The 25,033-nt window shown below is 65.8% G+C and overlaps 3 protein-coding genes across 3 annotated transcripts; all 3 read left to right on the forward strand.

Moving 5' to 3' along the window:
* Positions 1-715: 715 nt before the first annotated feature.
* On the forward strand, positions 716-13,955 carry LOC139825963 (intercellular adhesion molecule 1-like). The gene is made up of 10 exons (XM_071800634.1): positions 716-773; positions 1,793-1,974; positions 2,236-2,682; positions 2,762-3,437; positions 5,868-6,140; positions 8,678-8,998; positions 9,078-9,344; positions 9,428-9,703; positions 10,591-10,833; positions 12,551-13,955. The coding sequence occupies exons 1-10, from the start codon at positions 716-718 to the stop codon at positions 12,751-12,753; spliced, it is 2,946 nt and encodes a 981-aa protein (XP_071656735.1). The 3' UTR covers positions 12,754-13,955.
* A 1,103-nt stretch (positions 13,956-15,058) lies between these two features.
* On the forward strand, positions 15,059-19,739 carry CLPP (caseinolytic mitochondrial matrix peptidase proteolytic subunit). Its single transcript, XM_071800668.1, has 7 exons — positions 15,059-15,147; positions 15,792-15,905; positions 16,729-16,800; positions 16,886-16,982; positions 18,120-18,307; positions 18,974-19,079; positions 19,515-19,739. Exons 1-7 carry the CDS (start codon positions 15,130-15,132, stop codon positions 19,685-19,687), a joined length of 768 nt encoding a protein of 255 aa, XP_071656769.1. The 5' UTR covers positions 15,059-15,129; the 3' UTR covers positions 19,688-19,739.
* A 365-nt stretch (positions 19,740-20,104) lies between these two features.
* Positions 20,105-24,317, forward strand: ALKBH7 (alkB homolog 7). Its single transcript, XM_071800667.1, is given in 6 exon segments — positions 20,105-20,377; positions 20,380-20,607; positions 20,690-20,860; positions 21,833-21,951; positions 23,042-23,160; positions 24,215-24,317. Coding segments are annotated over 6 exon segments (930 nt in total). The 5' UTR covers positions 20,105-20,152; the 3' UTR covers positions 24,283-24,317.
* Positions 24,318-25,033: the final 716 nt, after the last annotated feature.

A 25,033-nucleotide genomic window follows, 5' to 3' on the forward strand; every position in this document is an offset into this window, starting at 1 on the left:
CCATCCATCCCCACGTCCCCCATGTCCCCACATCCATCCCCATGTCCCTGGTGTCCCCCAGCTCCCCCATCCGTCCCCACGTCCCCCATGTCCCCACATCCATCCCCATGTCCCTGGTGTCCCCCAGCTCCCCCATCCGTCCCCATGTCCCCATTGTCCCCCCCACATCCCTTCCCTCTGCTGAGCCAGCACATGGGCAGGAAACACCTTTGTCCCCCTCCGGTGACACCGGAGCCAGCGAAGTCCCCGAGCTCCATAACCGGTTCCTGCGGGAACCCAAGGGCGTCCCCAGCGCTGCCACCACGGGGATGGGGGACAAACCCCAGCAGAGCGGTGACACCAGGATGTGACAATTTGGTGACAAACCCCGCTCAGCGCCGTTCCCATCGCGTCACGGGTGTGGAAGTGAAACTCGTGGCCATGAGAAGCCGCGCCATGTTGTCCCCCCCGCCACCGCGGCAGCGCCGGGGCCACCGTGGGGGGGACATGTGGTGGCAACCGGTGTCTGTGTCACCCTCCGGACCTTTTTGGCCAGCGTGGCAGGAAAAGCCAGCGCTGGGAAGCCGGGGGCGGGGGGGTTGGCAAAGGGAACCGGTGGCGTCCTGGCTGTGTCGCCAATGTGGGCGGGGACACAGGGGCCCGTGGGGGACACACAGAGGGGTGTTGTCCCCAACCTGGGGCACTCCTGGGGGTGACTGATGGTCACTGTGTCCCCATGGGGGGGGTCACCACCCTGAGCGTCCCCCTGACCCCCATTGGCTTGGACCACATTGGTATGGGGACAGTGGGGGGACAGGGACATGGGTGGGGATGGGGACACTTGGAGGGGCAGGGACATGGGTGGGGATGGGAGCCCGTTGGGAATGGGGACACTGGGGGGACAGGGACACGGGTGAGGATGGGAGCCCATTGGGAATGGGGACACTGGGGGGACAGGGACACGGGTGGGGATGGGACCCCCTTGGGAATGGGGACAGAATGGGGACACTGAGGAGGAAAAGGGACACGGGTGGGGATGGGACCCCCTTGGGAATGGGGACACTGGGGGGGACAAGAGACACTGGGGACAGGACCCCCTTGGGAGTGGGGACACTGGGGGGGACAAGAGACACTGGGGACAGGACCCCCTTGGGAATGGGGACAGAATGGGGGACAGGGACACGGGTGGGGACGACAACCCCTTGGGAATGGGGACACTGGGGGGGACAGGGACACGAGTGGGGATGGGACCCCCTTGGGCATGGGGACAGGGGGGACAAGGACAGTGGGGGCACATGGGACCCTCTTGTGCAGGGGGACAGAATGGGGACACGAGAGGGGGACAGGGACAATGACACAGGTGGGGTCGGGACCCCCCTGGGCAGGACACGGGTTGGGGACAAGACCCCCCCGGCCCAGGGCTGGGGACACAGCACATGGGGACAGGAACCGAGGCGACACGCTGGTGTCTCCGAGCTGCTGTCGCTGTCCCTTGTCCCCCCCAACCCCCGGTTCCCACCAATCAAAAACTTCCCCTCGCGTCAAAAATCGACTGAAAACCAGAAGAGGAAGAGGCTTCGGTGTCACCGCCCCCGGATCACGCGCTGGGGGGGTGGGAGGTGCTGCCACCACCCCCCGGGCTTGGGGATACAGCGGGGGGACCCCTCGGTCACCTCCCCCGCCGGTGGCACCGGGCGCTGACCCCGCAGCGAGAATCCCCCGACCCGGGGTAATAACGCAACGGAACTGCCCCATATCGGGGGCAGCAGGGCCGGTGTGGGGCAGGACCCCCTGTACCCCCCCCCTCGTCCAGTCCTGGGGTCGCCGCTGCTTGGGGAAACCCGGCCCCGAAGTCCCCGCAGCACCGGAATTCCCCCGGGACCGGACGGGAGGGGCCGGGCTCTTAAAGCACCGCCCGGGGCGGGACCAAGCCACCCGCGGACAGACGGACGGACGGACGGACGGACGGACGGACGGACGGAGCGCGCCGAGCCGGTGAGAGCGGGGGCGGATCGAGCGGACCGGGGATAGAACCGAGAGGACCTGGGAGATCGGACCGAGAGGACCCGGGTGATAGAACCGAGAGGACCCGGGGATAGAACCGAGAGGACCCGGGGATAGAACCGAGAGGACCCGGGGATAGAACCGAGGGGACCCGGAGATCGAACCCCGGGAGATCGAACCGAGCGGACTCGGGGGATTGAACTGAACGGACTCGGGGGATTGAACCGAGCGGACCCGGGGGATTGAACCGAGCGGACCCGGGGGACTGAACCGAGCGGACCCGGGGGACTGAACCGAGCGGACCCGGGGGATCGAACCGAGGGGACCCGGGGGATCGAACCGAGGGGACCCGGGGGATCGAACCGAGGGGACCCGGGGGATCGAACCGAGGGGACCCGGGAGATCGAACCGAGCGGACCCGGAGATCGAACCGAGGGGACCCGGGAGATCGGAGCGAGCGGACCCGGGAGATCGAACCGAGGGGACCCGGGAGATCGAACCGAGGGGACCCGGGAGATCGAACCGAGGGGACCCGGGAGATCGGAGCGAGCGGACCCGGGAGATCGAACCGAGAGGTCCCGGGAGACCGAACCGAGCGGACCCGGAGATCGAACCCCGGGAGACCGGACCGAGCGGACCTGGTGCTCTCGGAAGAGACCGAACCAACCGATCCCGGGGAGTCTGAACGGATCCATCCCGGTGCTCCCGGGCACCCTGAACCAACCCTGAACCGAGCGATCCTGAGAGGCTGAACTGACCCTGCCCGGTGTTCCCGGAGCCTCTGAGCGGAGCCTTCCCGGGGCTCCCGGGGAACGGGAACCGAGCGACCCCGGGGAGCAGGAACCGACCCCGGGGAACCCGAACCGAGCGACCCCGGGGAACCCGGACCGACCCCGGGGAACCCGAACCGACCCCGGGGAACCCGAACCGACCGACCCCGGGGAACCCGAACCGACCCCGGGGAGCCCGGACCGACCGACCCCGGGGAACCCGAACCGAGCGACGCCGGGGAGCCCGGACCGACCCCGGGGAGCCCGAACCGACCGACCCCGGGGAACCCGAACCGACCCCGGGGAGCCCGGACCGACCGACCCCGGGGAACCCGAACCGAGCGACGCCGGGGAGCCCGGACCGACCCCGGGGAACCCGAACCGACCGACCCCGGGGAACCCGAACCGACCCCGGGGAGCCCGGACCGACCGACCCCGGGGAGCCCGGACCGACCGACCCCGGGGAGCCCGGACCGACCGACCCCGGGGAACCCGAACCGACCCCGGGGAACCCGAACCGACCCCGGGGAGCCCGGACCGACCGACCCCGGGGAGCCCGGACCGACCGACCCCGGGGAGCCCGGACCGATCGACCCCGGGGAGCCCGACCGGCTCCGCCCCCCAAGCGCCCCATGGACCCCGCGGTGCTGCCGCTGCTCCTGTGCGCCCTGGGGGCCACCGCAGGTGAGGGGACACGGGGCTGGGGGTGGCACCGAGGTGGTGATGGGGGGGGGATCTGGGGCGTGTCCCCAGCGCTGAGCAACCTGTCACCATGTTGGTGGCATCCCGGTGTCACCGCATGAATGTGTCACCATGTGTGCTACCAGTGTCACGGGTGGGGGGACACGCGTGTCCCCATCTGTCCCCATATGAGCACGAACGTGTCACCGTGTGTGCTACCAGTGTCACGGGTGGGGGGACGCGTGTCCCCATCTGTCCCCATATGAGCACGAACGTGTCACCATGTGTGCTACCAGTGTCACGGGTGGGGGGACACGCGTGTCCCCATCTGTCCCCATATGAGCACGAACGTGTCACCATGTGTGCTACCAGTGTCACGGGTGGGGGGACACGCGTGTCCCCATCTGTCCCCATATGAGCACGAACGTGTCACCATGTGTGCTACCAGTGTCACGGGTGGGGGGACACACGTGTCCCCATCTGTCCCCATATGAGCACGAACGTGTCACCATGTGTGCTACCAGTGTCACAGGTGGGGGGACACGCGTGTCCCCATCTGTCCCCATATGAGCACGAACGTGTCACCATGTGTGCTACCAGTGTCACGGGTGGGGGGACGCGTGTCCCCATCTGTCCCCATATGAGCACGAACGTGTCACCGTGTGTGCTACCAGTGTCACGGGTGGGGGGACACGCGTGTCCCCATCTGTCCCCATATGAGCACGAACGTGTCACCATGTGTGCTACCAGTGTCACGGGTGGGGGGACACGTGTCCCCATCTGTCCCCATATGAGCACGAACGTGTCACCGTGTGTGCTACCAGTGTCACGGGTGGGGGGACACGTGTCCCCATCTGTCCCCATATGAGCACGAACGTGTCACCATGTGTGCTACCAGTGTCACGGGTGGGGGGACACGTGTCCCCATCTGTCCCCATATGAGCACGAACGTGTCCCAGGGGCCGGTGGGAGGCTGGGTTGGGGGTCCCAGCCCCATGGCGCCCCCTGTCCCCCCATCCACGCCGCGTCCCTGGCGCGGGGCCCCGGGGCTCTTGCGAAACTCCTGGATGCGATCGCTCCCTTCCTGGCACCCGCGGCCATTCCGGGAAAGGGCCGGATCCTGCCCCTGCTGGGGGGGAACCGCTGGGAATCCCCCACCCAAAGGTGCCGCTGACTCACCACGGGGCTTCCCAGGACCACCGGGGGCTCCGGGACGCTTGGGACCCTGGGGAGGGGACCCCCAGGAGCCCACAGACACCCGAGAGCCCTGAGAGCCTTGGGACCCCCGTGAGCACCCAGACCCCTGGGACCCCCAAACCCTCAGGACCCCCATGAGCACCCAGACCTCTGGGACCCCCAAACCCCCAGGACCCCCATGAGCACCCAGACCCCCAGGACCCCCAAACCCCCAGGACCCCCATGAGCACCCAGACCCCTGGGACCCCCAAACCCCCAGGACCCCCATGAGCACCCAGACCCCTGGGATCCCCAAACCCCCAGGACCCCCATGAGCACCCAGACCCCCAGGACCCCCAGGACCCCTGAGACCCTTGAGGTCCCCAAGACCCTCAGGAGCACCCAGACCCCTGGGACCCCCAAACCCTCAGGACCCCCATGAGCACCCAGACCCCTGGGATCCCCAAACCCCCAGGACCCCCATGAGCACCCAGACCCCTGGGACCCCCAAACCCCCAGGACCCCCATGAGCACCCAGGCCCCTGGGACCCCCAAACCCTCAGGACCCCCATGAGCACCCAGGCCCCCAGGACCCCCAAACCCCCAGGACCCCCATGAGCACCCAGACCCCCAGGACCCCTGAGACCCTTGAGGTCCCCAAGACCCTCAGGAGCACCCAGACCCCTGGGACCCCCAAATCCCCAGGACCCCCATGAGCACCCAGACCCCCAGGACCCCCATGAGCACCAAGACCCCCAGGACCCCCGTGAGCACCCAGACCCCCAGGACCCCCAAACCCCCAGGACCCCCATGAGCACCCAGACCCCTGGGACCCCCAAACCCCCAGGACCCCCATGAGCACCCAGACCCCCAGGACCCCTGAGACCCTTGAGGTCCCCAAGACCCTCAGGAGCACCCAGACCCCAGGGACCCCCCAGATTCTCAAGATCCCCAAGACCCCCAGGACCCCTGAGACCCCCCAGACCCCTAGGACCCCCATATTGGGGAGGAGCTCTGGGGTCCCCTTGACCTTCCCCCCCATATTGGGGATGAGCCCTGGGGTCCCCTTGGCTTTCCCCCCATATTGGGGAATGAGCCCTGGGGTCCCCTTGGCTTCCCCATCATATTGGGGATGAGCTCAGGATCCCCTTGCCTTCCCCCCCATATTGGGGACAATCTCAGGGGTCCCCTTGCCTTCCCCCCCATATTGGGGATGGTGCTGAAGCTGGGGGTCCCCTCTCCCCCGTTTCCCACCAGGGCGGGCGGGCGCCTCGTTCGCGCTGTCGATGGAGCCGGCGGCGCCGGCGGTGGAGCACGGGGGGTCGCTGGTGCTGAGGCTGCGCAGCACCTGCCAGGACCCCCACGGCAACGGCAACGTGGAGACGTCGGCGCTGAAGCGGCTGCTGAGGGCCACGCCGCAGGAGGCGGTGGTGGAGCTGCTCAACGTCACCGAGTGGAACTCCAGCGTCCTCTGCTTCTGGAACTGCCGCCAGCAGAGGAAGGTGGTGACCGCCAAACTCACCGTCTACCGTAAGCACCGCTCGTCCCCATGGCGGCGCGGGGGAGGCCAGGGGACCCTGGGGGCAGCCCCAGTATGGGGGGGAAGTCAAGGGGACCCAGAGCTCCTCCCCAATATGGGGGGAAAGCCAAGGGGACCCTGGGATCATCCCAGTATGGGGGGAGTCATGGGGAGCCTGGGATAATCCCCAATATGGGGGGGAAGGCAAGGGGACCCTGAGATCATCCCCAATATGGGGGGGAAGGCAAGGGGACCCTGAGATCATCCCCAATATGGGGGGGAAGGCAAGGGGACCCTGAGCTCCTCCCCAATATGGGGGAGAAGTTAATGGGACCCAGAGCTCATCCCCATCCCCAATATGGAGGGGAAGTCAAGGGGACCCAGAGCTCCTCCCCAATATGGGGGGAAAGCCAAGGGGACCCAGAGCTCCTCCCCAATATGGGGGAGAAGTTAATGGGACCCAGAGCTCATCCCCATCCCCAATATGGAGGGGAAGTCAAGGGGACCCAGAGCTCCTCCCCAATATGGGGGGGAAGTCAAGGGGACCCCAGAGCTCCTCCCCAATATGGGGGGAAAGCCAAGGGGACCCTGGGATCATCCCAGTATGGGGGGAGTCATGGGGAGCCTGGGATAATCCCCAATATGGGGGGGAAGGCAAGGGGACCCTGAGATCATCCCCAATATGGGGGGGAAGGCAAGGGGACCCTGAGATCATCCCCAATATGGGGGGGAAGTCAAGGGGACCCAGAGCTCCTCCCCAATATGGGGGGGAAGTCAAGGGGACCCCAGAGCTCCTCCCCAATATGGGGGGGAAGTTAATGGGACCCAGAGCTCATCCCCATCCCCAATATGGGGGGGAAGTCAAGGGGACCCAGAGCTCCTCCCCAATATGGGGGGGAAGTCAAGGGGACCCAGAGCTCCTCCCCAATATGGGGGGGAAGTCAAGGGGACCCCAGAGCTCCTCCACAATATGGGGGGAAAGCCAAGGGGACCCCAGAGCTCCTCCCCAATATGGGGGGAATGCCAAGGGGACCCAGAGCTCCTCCACAATATGGGGGGAAGTTAATGGGACCCAGAGCTCATCCCCATCCCCAATATGGAGGGGAAGTCAAGGGGACCCAGAGCTCCTCCCCAATATGGGGGGGAAGTCAAGGGGACCCCAGAGCTCCTCCACAATATGGGGGGAAAGCCAAGGGGACCCCAGAGCTCCTCCCCAATATGGGGGGAATGCCAAGGGGACCCAGAGCTCCTCCACAATATGGGGGGGAAGTTAATGGGACCCAGAGCTCATCCCCATCCCCAATATGGAGGGGAAGTCAAGGGGACCCAGAGCTCCTCCCCAATATGGGGGGGAAGTCAAGGGGACCCCAGAGCTCCTCCCCAATATGGGGGGGAAGTCAAGGGGACCCCAGAGCTCCTCCCCAATATGGGGGGGAAGTTAATGGGACCCAGAGCTCATCCCCATCCCCAATATGGAGGGGAAGTCAAGGGGACCCTGAGATCATCCCCAATATGGGGGGGGAAATCATAGGGACCCTGGGATCATCCCAATATGGGAGGAAGTCATGGGGACCCAGAGCTCCTCCCCAATATGGGGGGGAAGCCAAGGGGACCCTGGGATCATCCCAGTATGGGGGGAGTCGTGGGGAGCCTGGGATAATCCCCAATATGGGGGGGAAGTCAAGGGGACCCCAGAGCTCCTCCCCAATATGGGGGGAAAGCCATGGGGACCCAGAGCTCCTCCCCAATATGGGGGGGAAGGTCAAGAAGACCCCAGAGCTCCTCCCCAATATGGGGGGGAAACCAAGGGGACCCTGAGCTCCTCCCCAATATGGGGGGAAGGTCAAGGGGACCCCAGAGCTCCTCCCCATCCCCAATATGGGGGGGAAACCAAGGGGACCCCAGAGCTCCTCCCCAAAATGGGGGGAAAGCCAAGGGGACCTCAGAGCTCCTCCCCAATATGGGGGGAAAGCCAAGGGGACCCTGAGCTCCTCCCCAATATGGGGGGGAAGGCAAGGGGACCCCAGAGCTCCTCCCCATCCCCAATATGGGGGGGAAACCAAGGGGACCCCAGAGCTCCTCCCCAATATGGGGGGAAAGCCAAGGGGACCCTGAGCTCCTCCCCAATATGGGGGGGAAGGCAAGGGGACCCCAGAGCTCCTCCACAAAATGGGGGGGAAACCAAGGGGACCCCAGAGCTCCTCCCCAATATGGGGGGAAGGTCAAGGGGACCCCAGAGCTCCTCCCCAAAATGGGGGGAAAGCCAAGGGGACCTCAGAGCTCCTCCCCAATATGGGGGGAAAGCCAAGGGGACCCTGAGCTCCTCCCCAATATGGGGGGGAAGGCAAGGGGACCCCAGAACTCCTCCCCAATATGGGGGGAAGTCAAGGGGACCTCAGAGCTCCTCCCCAATATGGGGGGGAAGGCAAGGGGACCCCAGAGCTCCTCCACAAAATGGGGGGGAAACCAAGGGGACCCCAGAGCTCCTCCCCAAAATGGGGGGGAAGATCAAGGGGACCCCAGCCCTCACCCCCATGCATTTCCCCAGGTGCTCCGGATCCTCCGGTGCTGGAGCCGGTGCCTCCGCTCCCCGTCGGCGCCTCCCATAACCTGACGTGCGTGGTGTCCGGCGCGGCGCCGCTCCGGTTGCTCACGGTGACGCTGCGGCGCGGCCCCGAGACCCTGCACACCGAATCCTTCGCGCGGCACGGGCGCGACGAGCCGGCGGTGGTCCGGGTGACGCACCGGCTGACCGCACAGCGCCAGCACCACGGCCACAACGTCACCTGCCAGGCGGCGCTCGACCTGTCCCCCTACAACCGCCCGCGCTTCGCCCACACGTCCGACCCGCAACAATTATCCGTGTACGGTAAGGCCGCTCCGGCGTCTCCGCGGTGTTAACGCCGCGCGGCTGTTGGCTCATTGCGGGTGTTTCTACGCGGTGATAGAGTTCCCGGAGGACCCGGCGATGGAGCCGCAGATCTACCTGGAGACGGGCGAGGCGGCCAACGCCAGCTGCGCCGTCACCGGCGTCTTCCCGGCGCCGCGGTTCGAGCTGGCGCTCGCCGACCGCCCCCTACCGCTCGCCATCAGCCGCGACGGCCACCGCGCCACCGCCGAGCTGGCCCCGAACCGAACGGGCACGTTCGCCCTGGTTTGCGCCGTGACCGTGGGACCCGCGCGGCGGCGGGCGGAGGCGACCGTGCACGTCTACCGTGAGTGACGGCGGCGCCGGCGAACGCCCGGGGGGGACGCGGGGTTGGGGACGCGGGCGTCACCGCGGTGTCGTCGCCCGCAGGATTCCCCCCGCCGCGGTTGGATGTTGGGAGCAGCAGCGTGGCGGCCGGCGCGGCGGTGAGCGGGAGGTGCGTTTTGGCACCCGGTCACTCGGCGGAGATCCGGGTGCGCGTCCGCGCCGGGCGCCGCGTCCTGGAGGAGTGGGGCACGGCGCCGCTGGCCTTCGCCATGGCGGCGAGCGAGGAGGATGATGGAGTGGAGCTGAGCTGCGATGCCAAACTCCCCATAGGCGGCAAAGCAACCAAGAGCAGCGCGCCAGTGCGGCTCAATGTCACCGGTGAGAGCGCGGCGGCCGTGGGGATGTTTCGGTGCTCGATATATCCACCAATGATTTGGATGAGGGGATAGAGGGGTTGTCACCCAGTGGCACCGAAGTGGGTGACGCTGGAGGCTGTGCTGCCACCCAAAGTGGGGAGAATTGAATGGTATAGAACACGTGTAGAATGCTGTAACCGGGCAGAACAACCCCAGGTTCCGGTATAAGTTGGGGAATGGGCTGTTGGAGGGCGGTGAAAAGGGAGCTGGGGGGCCTGGAGACAGCATGGAAAAAGGGTTTAGTTCAGATACTATCAGGATATACTTGGGGAACACATATATATATAATATATAGAGCCTTAGCACCCTGAGAACGCCCCATCTGGTCTGATCTGGGAAGCTAAGCAGGGTCAGGCCCGGTCAGTGCTTGGATGGGAGACCAATGGTACCTGGGGTGGGTTAGAAGGGGGTGGTCAGTGGGTCAGAGAGGTTCTCCTGCCCCTCTGCTCTGTCCTTTAGTTCAGATACTATCAGGATATACTTGGGGAACATATATATATATAATATATAGAGCCTTAGCACCCTGAGAACGCCCCATCTGGTCTGATCTGGGAAGCTAAGCAGGGTCGGGCCCGGTCAGTGCTTGGATGGGAGCCCAGCTGGGAACAGCGGGTGCTGTGGGCTGAGCCAGCACTGGGCCCTTGTGGCCAGGAAGCCAATGGGACCTGGGGGGTATTAGAAGGGGGTGGTCAGTGGGTCAGAGAGGTTCTCCTGCCCCTCTGCTCTGCCCTGGGGAGGCCACATCTGGAATAGTGTGTCCCATCTGGAATAGTGTGTCCAGTTGTGGCCCCTCGGTTCAAGTTCAAGGCCAGGGCCACGTTCCCGTGTGACATCTGGGTGTTCCCGCAGCCGCTCCCCGCATGGACGACGAGAGCTGCCCCCCCCAGCAGAACTGGACGGAGGGGCAGGATGAGACCCTGCGGTGCTGGGCGCGGGGGAACCCCCGCCCTGAGGTGACGTGCACCAAAGAGGGGGAGCCGTTCCCCCCCGGGGTGCCGCAGCCGGTCACCCGCGCCCACGCCGGCATCTATCGCTGCCACGCCACCAACCCGCTGGGGACAGCCAGCCGGGATGTCACCGTGGGGGTGGACGGTGAGTGGGGATGGGGGGGTCTGGGGGTCACAGGGGTCTTGGGATCCTTGGGGGTCCCAGGGGTCTGAGTGGTCTCAGGGGTCCTGGGGGTCTTGAGGGTCATGGGGATCTCAAGGGTCTTGGGGGTCTTGGACATCTTGAGGACCTTGGGGGTCCTTGGGGGTCTCAGGGGTCCTGGGGGTCTTGAGAGTCATGGGGTTCTCAAGGGTCTTGGGGGTCCTGGGGGTCTTGAGGGTCATGGGGATCTCAAGAGTCTTGGGGGTCCTGGGGAGCCTTGGGGATCCCAGGGGTCTGGGTGGTCTCAGGGGTCCTGGGGGTCTTGAGGGTCATGGGGATCTTAAGGGTCTTGGGGGTCCTGGGGGTCTTGGGCATCTTGAGGACCTTGGGGGTCCTTGGGGGTCCCAGGGATCTGGGTGGTCTCAGGGGTCCTGGGGGTCTTGAGAGTCATGAGGATCTCAAGGGTCTTGGGGATCCCAGGGGTCTGGGTGGTCTCAGGGGTCCTGGGGGTCTTGAGAGTCATGGGGATCTCAAGGGTCATGAGGATCTCAAGGGTCTTGGGGGTCTGGGTGGTGTCAGGGATCCCAGGGGTCTGGGTGCTCATGGGGGTCCTGGGGGTCTTGGAGATCTTGAGGACCTTGGGGGTCCTTGGGGGTCCCAGGGGTCTGAGTGGTCTCGAGGGTCCTGGGGGTCTCGAGGGTCCTGGGGATCTCAAGGATCTTGGGGATCTCAAGGGTCTTGGGGATCTCAAGGGTCTTGGGGGTCTGGGTGGTGTCAGGGATCCCAGGGGTCTGGGTGCTCATGGGGGTCCTGGGGGTCTTGGAGATCTTGAGGGCCTTGGGGATCCCAGGGGTCTGAGTGGTCTTAGGGGTCCTGGGGGTCTTGAGGGTCATGGGGATCTTGAGGGTCTTGGGATCCTTGGGGGTCCCAGGGCTCTGGGTGCTCATGGGGATCCTGAGGGTAATGGGGATCTCAAGAGTCTTGGGGGTGCTGGGGAGCCTTGGGGATCCCAGGGGTCTGGGTGGTCCCAGAGCTCCTTGTGATCTTGGGTCTCCCGGAGCTTCTGGGTCTCCTGATGCTCTTGGGGACCTCCCAGTGATCTTGGTGATCTTGGGTGTCCTGTGAGCTTTTGGGGTCCCTTAGGGGGACCCAGGGGTCTGGGTGCTCGTGGGGGTCCTGGAGTTCTTGGGGATCTTGAGGGCCTTGGGGGTCCTTGGGGGTCCCAGGGGTCTGAGTAGTCTTGGGGGTCCTGGGGATCTCAAGGGTCCTGGGGATCTCAAGAGTCATGGGGATCTCAAGAGTCTTGGGGGTCCTGGGGAGCCTTGGGGATCCCAGGGATCTGGGTGGTCTCAGGGGTCCTGGGGGTCTTGAGGGTCATGGGGATCTCAAGGGTATTGGGGGTCCTGGAGGTCTTGGGCATCTTGAGGACCTTGGGGGCCCTGGGGGTCTGGGTGGTCTCAGGGGTCCCGGGGATCTCAAGGGTCATGGGGATCTCAAGGGTCTTGGGGGTCCTGGGGGGTCTGGGTGGTCTCAGGGGTCCTGGGGCTTTTGGAGGTCCCAGAGCTCCTTGTGATCTTGGGTCTCCCGGAGCTTCTGGGTCTCCTGATGCTCTTGGGGACCTCCCAGTGATCTTGGTGATCTTGGGTGTCCTGTGAGCTTTTGGGGTCCCTTAGGGGGTCTCCCATGCATTCCCCTGACCCCCACCCACCCTCTCCATCAGCCTACGACCCCAAGGTGCTGCCGTGGGTGCTGGTGGCGCTGGCGGGGGCCGCGCTGCTGGCGGCCGCCGGGGGGGGCTACGCCATCTACTACCGGCAGAAGAAGATCCGGCACTACCGGCTGCGGCAGCGCCAGGAGCTGGAGCGGCTGCGCTCGGAGCCGCCGGCGACGCTCAACGGCTCGGCCCACGAGGCTCAAGCGTAACCGGGGGGGGAGGTCGGCAGCCCCCTGCCCACCCAACTCACCGCCTCCCTCCTCTCGGTGACATTGGGGACCGAATGGTGGCCGCGGTGGCGAGCTGGTGGCTCCCATGTGGATGCGGTTGAGATGCTGCAAGGGGGAGGCGCCGAGCTCCCCCCATTATGGCGAAACTCTGTTTCTCGGTGGACTTTGGCCCCTGGGGGACGCGGAGACGGCGGTGGGGTGACACCAGGATTGGGGACCCCAAGAAGAGCTGAACCCCCAGGTTTCGGTGCTGGGGGGCCATGGTCCCCTAGTGTGGTGACACCAGGATTGGGGGGCCCAAGAAGAGCTGAACCCCCAGGTTTCGGTGCTGGGGGGGCCATGGACCCCTAGTGCGGTGACACCAGGATTGGGGACCCCAAGAAGAGCTGAACCCCGGGGTTTCGGTGCTGGAGGGGCCATGGACCCCTAGTGCGGTGACACCAGGATTGGGGGGCCCAAAGGAGCCGAACCCCGGGGTTTCGATGCTGGGGGGGCCATGGACCCCTAGTGTGGTGACACCAGGATTGGGGACCCCAAGAAGAGCCGAACCCCCAGGTTTCGGTGCTGGGGGGCCATGGACCCCTAGTGTGGTGACACCAGGATTGGGGACCCCAAAGGAGCCGAACCCCCAGGTTTCGGTGCTGGGGGGGCCATGGACCCCTAGTGCGGTGACACCAGGATTGGGGACCCCAAGAAGAGCTGAACCCCCAGGTTTTGGTGCTGGGGGGCCATAGACCCCTAGTGCGGTGACACCAGGATTAGGGGGCCCAAAGGAGCCAAACCCTGGGGTTTCGGTGCTGGGGGGGCCATGGACCCCTAGTGTGGTGACACCAGGATTGGGGACCCCAAGAAGAGCCGAACCCCCAGGTTTCGGTGCTGGGGGGCCATGGACCCCTAGTGCGGTGACACCAGGATTGGGGACCCCAAAGGAGCCGAACCCCCAGGTTTCAGTGCTGGGGGGCCATGGACCCCTAGTGTGGTGACACCAGGATTTGGGACCCCAAAGGAGCCGAACCCCCAGGTTTCGGTGCTGGGGGGCCATGGACCCGTAGTGCGGTGACACCAGGATTGGGGGGCCCAAAGGAGCCGAACCCCGGGTTTTCGGTGCTGGGGGGCCAGCAGGAAGATGCTGTCACCATTTGTCGCTGCATTAAAAGCCGTTGGTGGCAGCTGCACCACAACCCGCTGCTTTTATTTTGCCTACTTCTTGTTGTTTTCTTCCCTTACTTTGCTTGGTTTGGCTCTTTCTGCGTGGTTTATTTTTCCTTTTGAGATTTTATCGCTTCTTTTTCCCACCCATTCTTCTTTTTCCGGGGTTTTATTGCCTGTTTTGTTTGGTTTTGGTTCCGTTCCGCCCGCCTCCCATCCTGCAGGGGGCAGCGGGTGCTCCCAGTGCTCCCCATTCCCCCCCCAGTCCCGCATTCCCATCCACGGACCCAGCACAACCGGGACTCGAACCCTCAACCCCTGATTGATCGGGGCACCCACTGGGACCTGCGGGGACCCAGCGCAGCCGGGACTCGAACCCGGGGACCCGCTTAACGCGGCCGCTTCCCCACCCCTTGCGCAGCTGCCGCAGGTGGGACTCGAACCCACGACCTCCGGTTTCCGGGGCCAGCGCTGCCTATGGGAGGCACCCGACCCCCTGGGGATCCCCAAACCCGGCGTTGAGATCCGGGGCTCAGCTGGGGGGGTCCTCAGGGTTTGGGGGAGTCCCTGGGGTCTGGGGGCGTCCCCGGGGTTTTGGGAGCCCCTGGGGAGTCCCTGGGGTTTGGGGGGAACCTGGGAGGGGGGGCCTGGAATTTTGGGGGGTCCTGGGTTTGGGGGGGCTCGGGGGGGGCTGTGGTGGGTGGGGGTACCAGGGAATGGGGGGGGGGGGCGGGTCTGGGGGGGGTCCCCGGGGTTTGGGGGGACCCTGGAAGGGGGAACTGGGGTTTGGGGGAGTCCCAGGGGTTTGGGGGGACCCTGGGGTTTGGGAGGGGGGGCTCTGGTTGGGGGGGGCTCCAGGGAATAGGGGGGCACGTTTGGGGGGGTCCCTGAGGTTTTGGGGGGGGCTGCGTGGAAGCCTTGGGGGGGGAAGCGGGTTTGGAGGAGGCGTGGTCAGCGGGCAAGGGGCGGGGTCTTCGAGAAGGGGCGTGGTGTGGTGAATGGGCGTGGTTTGGTGAAGGGGCGTGGTTTGGTGAAGGGGCGTGGTCTGGTGAAAGGGCTTGGCGGGCGGCGAGGGGTGGGCGGGGCCAGCGAGGAGTGGGCGGAGCCGACGCGGCGCGGGGGGCGGGAATGGGTGAGTGGCGGGGAAAATCACGTGGCGGCTCGAAGCAGGCGCTTCCGGGCGCTGGAAAGCGCTTCCGGGGCGCCATGGGGCCCGGGGTGGCGGTGAGGGGTCGGGGCCGGTAACGGGGAGGGGGGGGGACGGGGGGAGACGGGACCGGTAACGGGGGGGGGGCGGGACTGGGGGGGTTGTCATGGTGATGAGCCGGGGGGGGCGGGTCTGGGGTCCCGTTCCCGGGGGGTCCCAGTTTGGGGGGGGGTGGGGGGCCCGGTTTTGGGGGGGGCCCGGGGGGTTCTCGGTCCCGGGGGGGTCCAGGTTTTGGGGGGTGGGGGGGAGTGTGTGTCTGGTTTTGGGGGTCGCGATTTGGGGGGGTCCAGGGGTTGGTCCTGGGGGGAAGTCCCGGGGGTCCCGGTTTTTGGGGGGGGTCCTGGTTTTGTGGGGGTCGGGGGGGGTTCCGGTTTTGGGGGCGTCCCTTGGGGGGGGGGGTCTTGGTTTTGGGGGGGGTCTTGGTTTTTGGGGAGGTCGGGGGGCGTTTCCGCTTTTGGGGGCGTCCCTTGCGGGGGGGTCTTGGTTTTGGGGGTTCCGGGCGGGGGGGGGGGTGTCCCGGTTTTAGGGGGGAGGTCTTGGTTTCAGGGGGTCCCAGAGGGGGTTGTCGGTTTTGGGGGGTTCCCAGTTTTGGGGGGGGTCCCTTGGGGGGGGTCTTGGTTTTGGGGGTTCCCAGGGTGCTCCCTGACCCCCCCTCCCCCAGCGCGCCCTTTTCCGGGCCTGGGGGGTCGGCGCCCCCCCCCTGCTCCGCAGCCTCCACCGCTCGGCCCCCGCCCGCGCCCCTCCCCCCCTCATCCCCATCGTGGTGGAGCAGACGGTGAGTTTGGGGGGGTCCCCACCCCCATGGGCCCCGGGACCCCCCCCCGATTGGGGGGTGGGTTATGAGTTTGGGGGGGGGGGGTGGGTATCAGTTGGGGGTGTGGTTTATCAGTTTTGGGGGGTTTATCAGTTGGGGGTCTGGTTTACTGATCGGGGGGGGGGGGGGGTGATTTATCAGTTGGGGGGTGGTGTATCAATCAGTTGGAGGTGTGGCTTATCGGGTGGGGGTGTGGCTTATTATGGGGGTGGGGCTTATCGGTGGGGAGGTGGCGCTTATCGATGGGGAGGTGTGGCTTATCGGTTGGGGGTGTGGCTTATCGGGTTGGGGGTGGGGCTTCTCGCTGGGGAGGTGGGGCTTATAATGGAGGTGTGACTTGTGGGGGTGGGGGGGGTGGCTTATCAGTGGGGGGTGTGGCTTATCATGGGGGAGGTGTGGCTTATCGGTTGGGGGGTGTGGCTTATTGGGTGGGGGGTGGGGCTTCTTGCTGGGGAGGTGGGGCTTATCAGTGGGGGTGTGGCTTATCAGTGGGGGTGTGGCTTATCAGTGGGGGTGTGGCTTATCACGGGGAGGTGGGGCTTATCGATTGGGGTGGGGCTTATGGGAGGTGGGGCTTATGGGGGTGGGGCTTATTATGGGGTGTGGCTTATCAGTGGGGAGGTGTGGCTTATCAGTGGGGAGGTGTGGCTTCTCGGTTGGGGGCGTGGCTTATCAGTTATGGGGAAGGTCAGTTCTCACTGGGGTGGTCCCACATCCCCTACCCCCTTTCCCCCCACCATCGGGACCCCCCCAAACCTCCCTTGACCCCCATTTCCCCCCCCAGGGCCGCGGCGAGCGCGCCTACGACATTTACTCCCGGCTGCTCCGCGAGCGAATCGTCTGCGTCATGGGGCCGGTGGGTGCTGGGGGGGGGACGCCCCGATCTCACTGACCCCCCCACACCCTGTGGGACCCCCCCTGATCACCGGGACCCCCCCCAGATCGATGACAGCCTGGCCAGCTTGGTGATCGCGCAGCTGCTGTTCCTGCAGTCGGAGAGCAACTCCAAACCCATCCACATGTACATCAACAGCCCCGGTGAGATGGGGGGGTCACTGGCACCTTTGGGGGGGGCTCAGTGCTCACCAGGGGGTCCCAAACCCTCCACCACCCCCAAACTGCCCCATCTCTCTTATACCCCCTCTCCATCCCCCCATTTCTTTCTACAAAGGGGTGGTTTATCAGTTTGGGGGGGTGGTTTATCAATTTGGGGGGAGTTATCAATTCAGGGGGGTGGTTTATCAGTTTGGGGGGGTGGGTTATCAGTTTGGGGGGGTGGTTTATCAATTTGGGGGGGTTATCAATTCAGGGGGGTGGGTTATCAGTTAGGGGGGTGGTTATCAGTTCAAGGGATGGTTTATCAGTTTGGGGGGGGTTATCAATTCAAGGAGGTGGTTTATCAGGTTGGGGGGTGGTTTATCAGTTGGGGGGGGAACTATCAGTTCAGGGGGTGGTTTATTGGTTCTAGGGGGTGGTTTATCAGTTTGGGGGGGGTTATCAATTCAAGGAGGTGGTTTATCAGGTTGGGGGGTGGTTTATCAGGTTGGGGGGTGGTTTATTACTTTGTGGGGGGAACTATCAGTTAGAGGGGTGGTTTATCGGTTCTAGGGGGTGGTTTATGAATTCAGGGGGGTTGTTTATTGGTTCGGGGGGTGGTTTATCAATTCTAGGGGGTGGTTTATTGATTTTAGGGGGATGGTTTATCAGTTCAGGGGGTGGTTTATCAATTCTGGGGGTGGTTTATCGATTTTAGAGGGATGGTTTATCAGTTCAGGTTGGGGTTATCGGTTCTAGGGGGTGGTTTATCGGTTCTAGGGGGTGGTTTATCAAGTTTGGGGGGTGGTTTATGGATTTAGGGGGTTGTTTATTGGTTGGAGGGGGTGCTTTATCAGTTCAGGAGTTGGTTAATTGGTTTGGGGGGTGGTTTATCAGTTCAGGGGATGGTTTATCAGTTCAGGGGGGGTTATCAGTTTCGGGGGGGGGACTATGAGTTCTAGGGGGTGGTTTATCAGTTCAGGCAATGGTTAATTGGTTTGGGTGGTTTATTGGTTCTGTGGGGTGGTTTATCAGTTCAGCAGTTGGTTAATTGGTTCTAGGGGGTGGTTTATCAGTTCGGGGGGTGTTTTATCTCTCTGGTGGGTTCTCATCCGTCACGTGGGGGGGTCCGTCCCGCAGGGGGCGCGGTGACGTCGGGGCTGGCCATCTACGACACCATGCAGTACGTGCTGAACCCCGTGTGCACGTGGTGCGTGGGGCAGGCGGCCAGCATGGCCTCCCTGCTGCTGGCCGCCGGGGCCCCCGGCCAGCGCCACGCGCTGCCCAACGCCCGCCTCATGGTGCACCAGCCCTCGGGGGGCGCGCGGGTAACGGCGGGGGCACCCTCACACCCCACGGGGTGGTTTATTGGGTCAGGGGGTGGTTTATTGGGTCAGGGGTGGTTTATCAGTTGGGTGGTTTGTTGGGTCGGGGGGTGGTTTATTGGGTCGGGGGGTGGTTTATCAGTGGAGTGGTTTATTGGGTCGGGGAGTGGTTTATTGGGTCATGGGGTGGTTTATTGGGTCATGGGGTGGTTTATCGGGTGGTGTATTGGGTTGGGGGGTGGTTTATTGGGTCAGGGGCTGGTTTATCAGTGGGGTGGTTTATGGGGTCGGGGGGTGGTTTATGGGGTCGGGGGGTGGTTTATTGGGTCAGGGGCTGGTTTATCAGTTGGGTGGTTTGTTGGGTCGGGGGGTGGTTTATTGGGTCAGGGGGTGGTTTATAACCTAGGGTTTGGATTATCGGTTTGGGGGTGTGGTTTATTGGGTCGGGGGGTGGTTTATTGGGTCAGGGGGTGGTTTATTGGGTCAGGGGTGGTTTATCAGTTGGGTGGTTTATTGGGTCGAGGGGTGGTTTATGGGGTCAGGGGGTGGTTTATTGGGTCGGGGGGTGGTTTATCACCTGGGGGGTGGTTTATTGTTTGGGGGGGGATAGGGGAGGTCCCCCCATATTGTCCCTCGTCCCCCCCAAATTGTCCCTCATCTCCCCCTCAGGGCCAGGCCACCGACATCGCCATCCAGGCCGAGGAAATCCTGCAGCTCAAGCGCCAGATCAACGGGCTCTATGCCAAACACACGGGGCAGCCCCTGCCCGTCATCGGTCAGTGACCCCCCTGGGACACCCCCGGACCCCCCTGAACGCCCTGGGACCCCCCCAGACCCCTCTGAACCCCCTGGGACACCCCCAGATCCCCCTGAACCCCCCCTGACCCTCCGGAGTCACCCATTGAACGGCATCACCATCTCCATCTCTTGAGCCCCATAAACCCCCCCCAAACACCCTCAGGCCCCCCCAGATTCCCCCAGGACCCCCCTGTGACCCCCCCAGGCCCCCGTGCCCCCCCCAGGCCCCCATGACCCCCCAGATCCCCCTGAACCCCCCCTGACCCTCTGGAGTCGCCCATTGAACAGCATCACCATCTCCATCTCTTGAGCCCCATAAACCCCTCCCAAACCCCCTCAGGACCCCCCAAATTGCCCCAGGACCCCCCTGTGACCCCCCCATCCCCTCCTGAACCCCCCCGTCCCCCCCCAGAGGCGGCCATGGAGCGCGATCGCTACCTCAGCCCCGTGGAGGCGCAGGAATTCGGGCTCCTGGACCGGGTGCTGGTCCATCCGCCCCCCCGGGGGGAGGACGAACCCCGACTGGTGCACAAGGAGCCCCCCCAAACCACCCCGGCCCCCCCAGCGACCCCCCCGGGGCCATGAGAACCCCCCCTGACCCCCCAATGGGTGGAATTAAAGGGCTGTGAACCCCAAAGGTGTGAATGGGGCTATGGGGGGGGGGATTGGAAGTGGGGGTCAGGGAGGGAGTGGGGGGGACAGGGGGATATTGGGGGGGGCCCACTGAGGGGATTTGGGGGGCAGGGGGAGGATTGGGGGTCTGGGAGGGATTTGGGGGGCACTAGGGGGGGTCTGGGAGGATTGTGGGGGGTCCTGAGTGTGATTGGGGGGGTCCCACTGAGAGATTTGGGGGGCACTGGGGGGTCTGGGAGGATTGGGGGGGGTCCTGAGTGTGATTGGGGGGGTCCCACTGAGAGATTTGGGGGGCACTGGGGGGTCTGGGAGGATTGGGGGGGTCCCACTGAGGGATTTGGGGGGCACTGGGGGGTCTGGGAGGACCCCGCAACACCCCCACCATCCCACAATGCCCTGCGCCCCGACCTTCTTCCCATGATCCTCCGCGTTCCACCAACGGCGCCCCGACCTTCTTCCCATGATGCCCCGCGCCGCCGCGCCTCCCCCCCCCCCCGCCTTTTCCTCCCTGAGTCCTCCTGCGCGCCAGAGGGCGCTGCGCTCCCGGCATGCACCGCGCGGGCGGCCTGTGGCGGCGCTGGGCGGGAACCGGGGCCTGGAACGGGCCCGGGGGGAAGAGCGGGGCCCGGGAGGGAACCGGGGCCTGGGATGGAACCGGGGGTGACCCCGGGGATGGAGCGAGCGGGCTGGGCCCGGACGCCCGTGCGGACCCGGGGCTGCTCCGCGCGTCCAGCCCGGCGGTGGAGCGGCGGCTGCGGGGCCAGGCGCTGGTGCGGGGCGGTTTCGTGAGCGCGGCGGAGGCGGCGGAGCTGCTGGCGGAGCTGGAGCCGCTGCTGGGCCGCCGGCCCTACCAGTTCGATCACTGGGACGGGGTGAGCGCCGGGGTTACCCGGGGTCAGTGACCTTTGGCCTGGCTGTGACCTCGCTGACCTCCCCCCCGCCCCCCCCCCCAAGGCGATCACCGGGTATCGCGAGACGGAGCGCGCGCTGCGGGGCGGGGCGGGGCGGGCGCTGCTCGGGCGCGTGGCCCCGGCTTTTCCCGCCACCCGGCCGCCCCTCCCCCTGGTGCACGTGCTGGACCTGCACGAGGCGGGGCACGTGCGGCCCCACGTGGACAGCGTGAAGGTGGGGGGGGTGGGGTCAGTTAGAGGTCAAGGGGGGGGAGGGGGGATTTGGGGGGGGGATTTGGGGTCCAGGGGGGGTGTTTGAGGGGTCCCTGGGGGGTTATTGGAGCTCTTGGGGGGGTGATTTGGGGGTCTGGGGGGATTTGGGGGGTGCTGGGGGGATTTGGGGTCCCTGGGAGGGGATTTGGGGTCCGGGGGGGGATTGGGGGATCCCTGAGGGGAGAATTTGGGGGTTCTGGGGGGGATTTGGGGTCCCTGGGGGGGCATTTGGGGTCCGGGGGGGGTGTTTGAGGGGTCCCTGGGGGATTGGGGGTCCCTGGGGGGTTCTTGGAGCTCTTGGGGGGGGGGTGATTTGGGGGGTCTGGGGGGATTTGGGGTCCCTGGGAGGGGATTTGGGGTCCAGGGGGTTGGGGGGGGTGGGGTCATTTAGAGGTCAAGGTGGGGGGGAGGGGAGGGGGGAATTTGAGGGGGATTTGGGGTCCTGGGGGGGCGATTGGGGGGGGTCCCTGAGGGGAGAATTTGGGGGTTCTGGGGGGGATTTGGGGTCCCTGGGCGGAATTTGGGGTTCCCCCAGTGTTTTGGGTTCCCTGGGGGGGGTGGATTTGGGTTTCCCAGGGGCATTTTTGGGGTTTCCAGGGGTGTTTTTGGGGTTCCCTGGGTGGTTTTGGGGTTCCCTGGGTGGTTTTGGGTCCCTGGGTGTTTGGGGTTCCCTGGGGTGTTTCTGGGGTTCCCCGGGTCTTTTAGGGTTCCCAGGGTGGTTTTGGGTCCCTGGGTGTTTGGGGTTCCCAGGGCTGTTTTTGGGGTCCTGGGGGTGTTTTTGGGGTCCCTGGAGGGACTTGGGGTGTTTCCAGGGAGGGTTTTGAATCCCTGGGGGGGGGACTTGGGTTTCCTAGGGACATTTTTGGGGTTCCCAGGGGTGTTTCTGGGGTCCCCCGTGTGTGTTTGGGGGTCCCCATGTGCCCCTTGTCCCCAGTTCTGCGGGTGCACGCTGGCGGGGGTGTCCCTGCTGTCCCCCAGCGTCCTGCGCCTGGGGGGGCCCGGGGGGGCGTGGCTGGAGCTGCTGCTGGAGCCCGGGTCGCTCTACGTGCTGCGGTGAGCGGGGGGGACCCGGGAACACCCCCCCTTCCCGCAGTGGTGCCGCCCGGTTCGGGTTCACCCACATTGGGGGGTGTGGGGGGGACCTGGGAACCCCCCCCTTCCCGCAGTGGTGCCGCCCGGTTCGAGTTCACCCACGTTGTGGGGTGGGGGGGGGACCCGGGAACCCCCCCCTTCCCGCAGTGGTGCCGCCCGGTTCGGGTTCAACCCCATTGGGGGGGTGTGGGGGGTACCTGGGAACCCCCCTTCCCGCAGTGGTGCCGCCCGGTTCGGGTTCAACCACGTTGTGGGGTGGTGGGGGGGGACTCGGGAACCCCCCCCCTTCCCGTAGTGGTGCCGCCCGGTTCGGGTTCACCCACATTGGGGGGGTGGGGGGGGGACCTGGGAACCCCCCCCCCTTCCCGCAGTGGTGCCGCCCGGTTCGGGTTCACCCACATTGGGGGGTGTGGGGGGGACCTGGGAACCCCCCCCTTTTTCCCGCAGTGGTGCCGCCCGGTTCGGGTTCACCCACATTGGGGGGTGGTGGGGGGGACCTGGGAACCCCCCCTTCCCGTAGTGGTGCTGCCCGGTTCAGGTTCACTCACGTTGGGGTGGTGGGGGGGACCCGGGAACCCCCCCCTTCCCGCAGTGGTGCCGCCCGGTTCGAGTTCACCCACGTTGGGGTGGTGGTGGGGCCCTGGGAACCCCCCCCTTCCCGCAGTGGTGCCGCCCGGTTCGGGTTCACCCACATTGGGGGGTGGTGGGGGGGACCCGGGAACCCCCCCTTCCCGTAGTGGTGCGGCCCGGTTCAGGTTCACCCACGTTGGGGTGGTGGGGGGGACCCGGGAACCCCCCCCTTCCCGTAGTGGTGCCGCCCGGTTCGGGTTCACCCACATTGGGGGGTGGTGGGGGGGACCCGGGAACCCCCCCTTCCCGTAGTGGTGCCGCCCGGTTCGGGTTCAACCACGTTGTGGGGTGTGGGGGGGGGGCCTGGGAACCCCCCCCTTCCCGCAGTGGTGCCGCCCAGTTCGAGTTCACCCACGTTACGGGGGGGGGACGACCCGGGAAACCCCATTGAGTGGCACCACCCCCCCCCTTTTCCCCGCAGTGGTGCCGCCCGGTTCGAGTTCACCCACGAGATCCTGAGCCAGCACCACTCGTTCTTCGGGGGGGTCCGGGTGCCCCGCGGGAGGCGCCTGGCGCTGATTTACCGCAACGCGCCCCCCGGTCTGTGACACCCCCGGCACCCCAAAAAACGTCATCTGGGACCCCAAAATAACCCCCGGGGACCCCAAAATAACCCCCGGGGACCCCGGAATACCCCTGGGGACCTCAGAATACCCCAGGGATCCTGAAACAACCCCTGGGAGCCCAAACACCCCCTGGGACCCCAAACCTCCAGGGACCCCAAAACACCCCCTGGGAACCTCAAAACCCCCTGGGACCCCAAAAAGCATCACCCGGGGACCCAAAATCTCCAGGGACCCTGAAATACCCCCAGGGACCCCAAACCCCCCCCAGGGACCCCAAAACCTCCAGGGACCCCAAGACCTCCAGGGACCCCCAAACTCCCCCCAGAACCCCCTTGTGAACCTCAAAACCACCCCAAGACCCCTAAATCCCCCCCCGGGGACCCCAAATGGCCTTCAGGGACCCCCAAGACCCCCCCAGGGATCCCCAAGACCCCCCCCGGGTACCCCAAACTGCCCCAAGGACCCTCCAGGGACCCTCAAGCCTCCCCCCAGGGACCCCCAAGACCCCCCTGAACCCCCAAACCTCCCCCTGGGGACCCCAAACTGACCACAAGGGTCCCCCAGGGGTCCCCCACACTCCCCCAAGACCCCCCCCTGGGGACCCCAATTCCCCCCTGGGGACCCCAAACTGCCCTCAGGGACCCCCAAGACCCCCCCCAGGGACCCCCAAACCCCCCCAAGACCCCCCCCTGGGGACCCCAAACTGCCCCCAAGGACCCCCCAGGGATCCCCAAGACCCCCCTGAACCCCCAAACCTCCCCCTGGGGAGCCCCCAAGACCCCCCCCCAGGGACCCCCAAACCCCCCCCCAGACCCCCCCAAGACCCCCTGGGGACCCCAAACTGCTCCCAGGGTTCCCCCAAGATCCCCCTGGGGACCCCAAACTGCCCCAAGGACCCCCCAAGACCCCCCCCAGGGACCCCCAAACCCCCCCAAGACCCCCCCCTGGGGACCCCAAACTGCCCCAAGGACCCCCCAAACCCCCCCAAGCCCCCCAAACCCCCCCTTGACCCCCATTTCTCCCCACAGCCACCACTTCCGACTCTCCCAGCGCCTCCTTTATTGAAGCTCAAACCGCCCCCCAGCACCCCAAATAAACCACGGGTGGGGCGCCCCCCGCCCCCCCCCAGCACTCCGGCCTCTCCTTAGTGCTGGGGGGGGTATGTGGTTGTATTTTGGGGGGGGGTCTCACCCCACGCACCGACAGGCGGTGGCCGAGAGCCCCCGGAGCCGCTGCCACCGCTGCCCCTCGTCCAGGAAGGTGACGTCCTCGAAGGCACTGGGACGACAACACGACCCCCCCGGAGCCCCCCCAGGGGCCCCCCCAAGGGCCAACAGGTGCTGTAGAGCCAACCCATGGTTACTGGGGGGGTTCGGGGGGCAAACCCCCCCGCAATAACGGAACAAAACGGTTTCGGGGGAGCGATACCCCAAACCCAAATCGCTCACCGGGACCGGGCGGCTGCGTAAAGAACAGCGACCCCCCCCAATGAAATGGGGGGTTTGGGGGGTCCCGGGGGGGGGCCCAAATTGGGGGGGGGCGGCGGAGGCGCTGAGGATGAGGAGGAGGAGGGGGGGGAAGGATTTCGGAGGCGCCATCGCAATGGGGGGGGGTGCGGGAAACACCACCAGCGCGGCTTTTATGGGGGTGGGGGGGCAATAAACCCCCCCCAATTTGGTTGAAATTAACCCCTCCTTGCCTGGAATGAACTCATGGGGGGGTCTATGGGGGTTTAAATGGGGGTTGGGGGGGGTGTTAATGGGGTTTTAATGGGGTTTGGGGGTTTTATGGGGGGGGGGGAATTTGGGGGGCCCCCCCAGCACTAAAGGGGTTAATGGGGGGGGTGC

The sequence above is a fragment of the Patagioenas fasciata genome, chromosome 32 (genome assembly GCF_037038585.1).
Source record: "Patagioenas fasciata isolate bPatFas1 chromosome 32, bPatFas1.hap1, whole genome shotgun sequence".
NCBI lineage: Eukaryota > Metazoa > Chordata > Aves > Columbiformes > Columbidae > Patagioenas > Patagioenas fasciata.

What these genes read in the sequence shown, in the direction of transcription:
- CLPP (XM_071800668.1), top strand. An exon ending in CATGTACATCAACAGCCCCG is followed by an intron (nt 16,983 to 18,119) that starts GTGAGATGGGGG and finishes TCCGTCCCGCAG; the next exon opens with GGGGCGCGGTGACGTCGGGG. An exon ending in GCAGCCCCTGCCCGTCATCG is followed by an intron (nt 19,080 to 19,514) that starts GTCAGTGACCCC and finishes GTCCCCCCCCAG; the next exon opens with AGGCGGCCATGGAGCGCGAT.
- LOC139825963 (XM_071800634.1), top strand. Translation starts at nt 716, where the DNA reads ATGGGGGGGGTCACCACCCTGAGCGTCCCCCTGACCCCCATTGGCTTG. An exon ending in CGCCCTGGGGGCCACCGCAG is followed by an intron (nt 3,438 to 5,867) that starts GTGAGGGGACAC and finishes GTTTCCCACCAG; the next exon opens with GGCGGGCGGGCGCCTCGTTC. An exon ending in GCAACAATTATCCGTGTACG is followed by an intron (nt 8,999 to 9,077) that starts GTAAGGCCGCTC and finishes ACGCGGTGATAG; the next exon opens with AGTTCCCGGAGGACCCGGCG.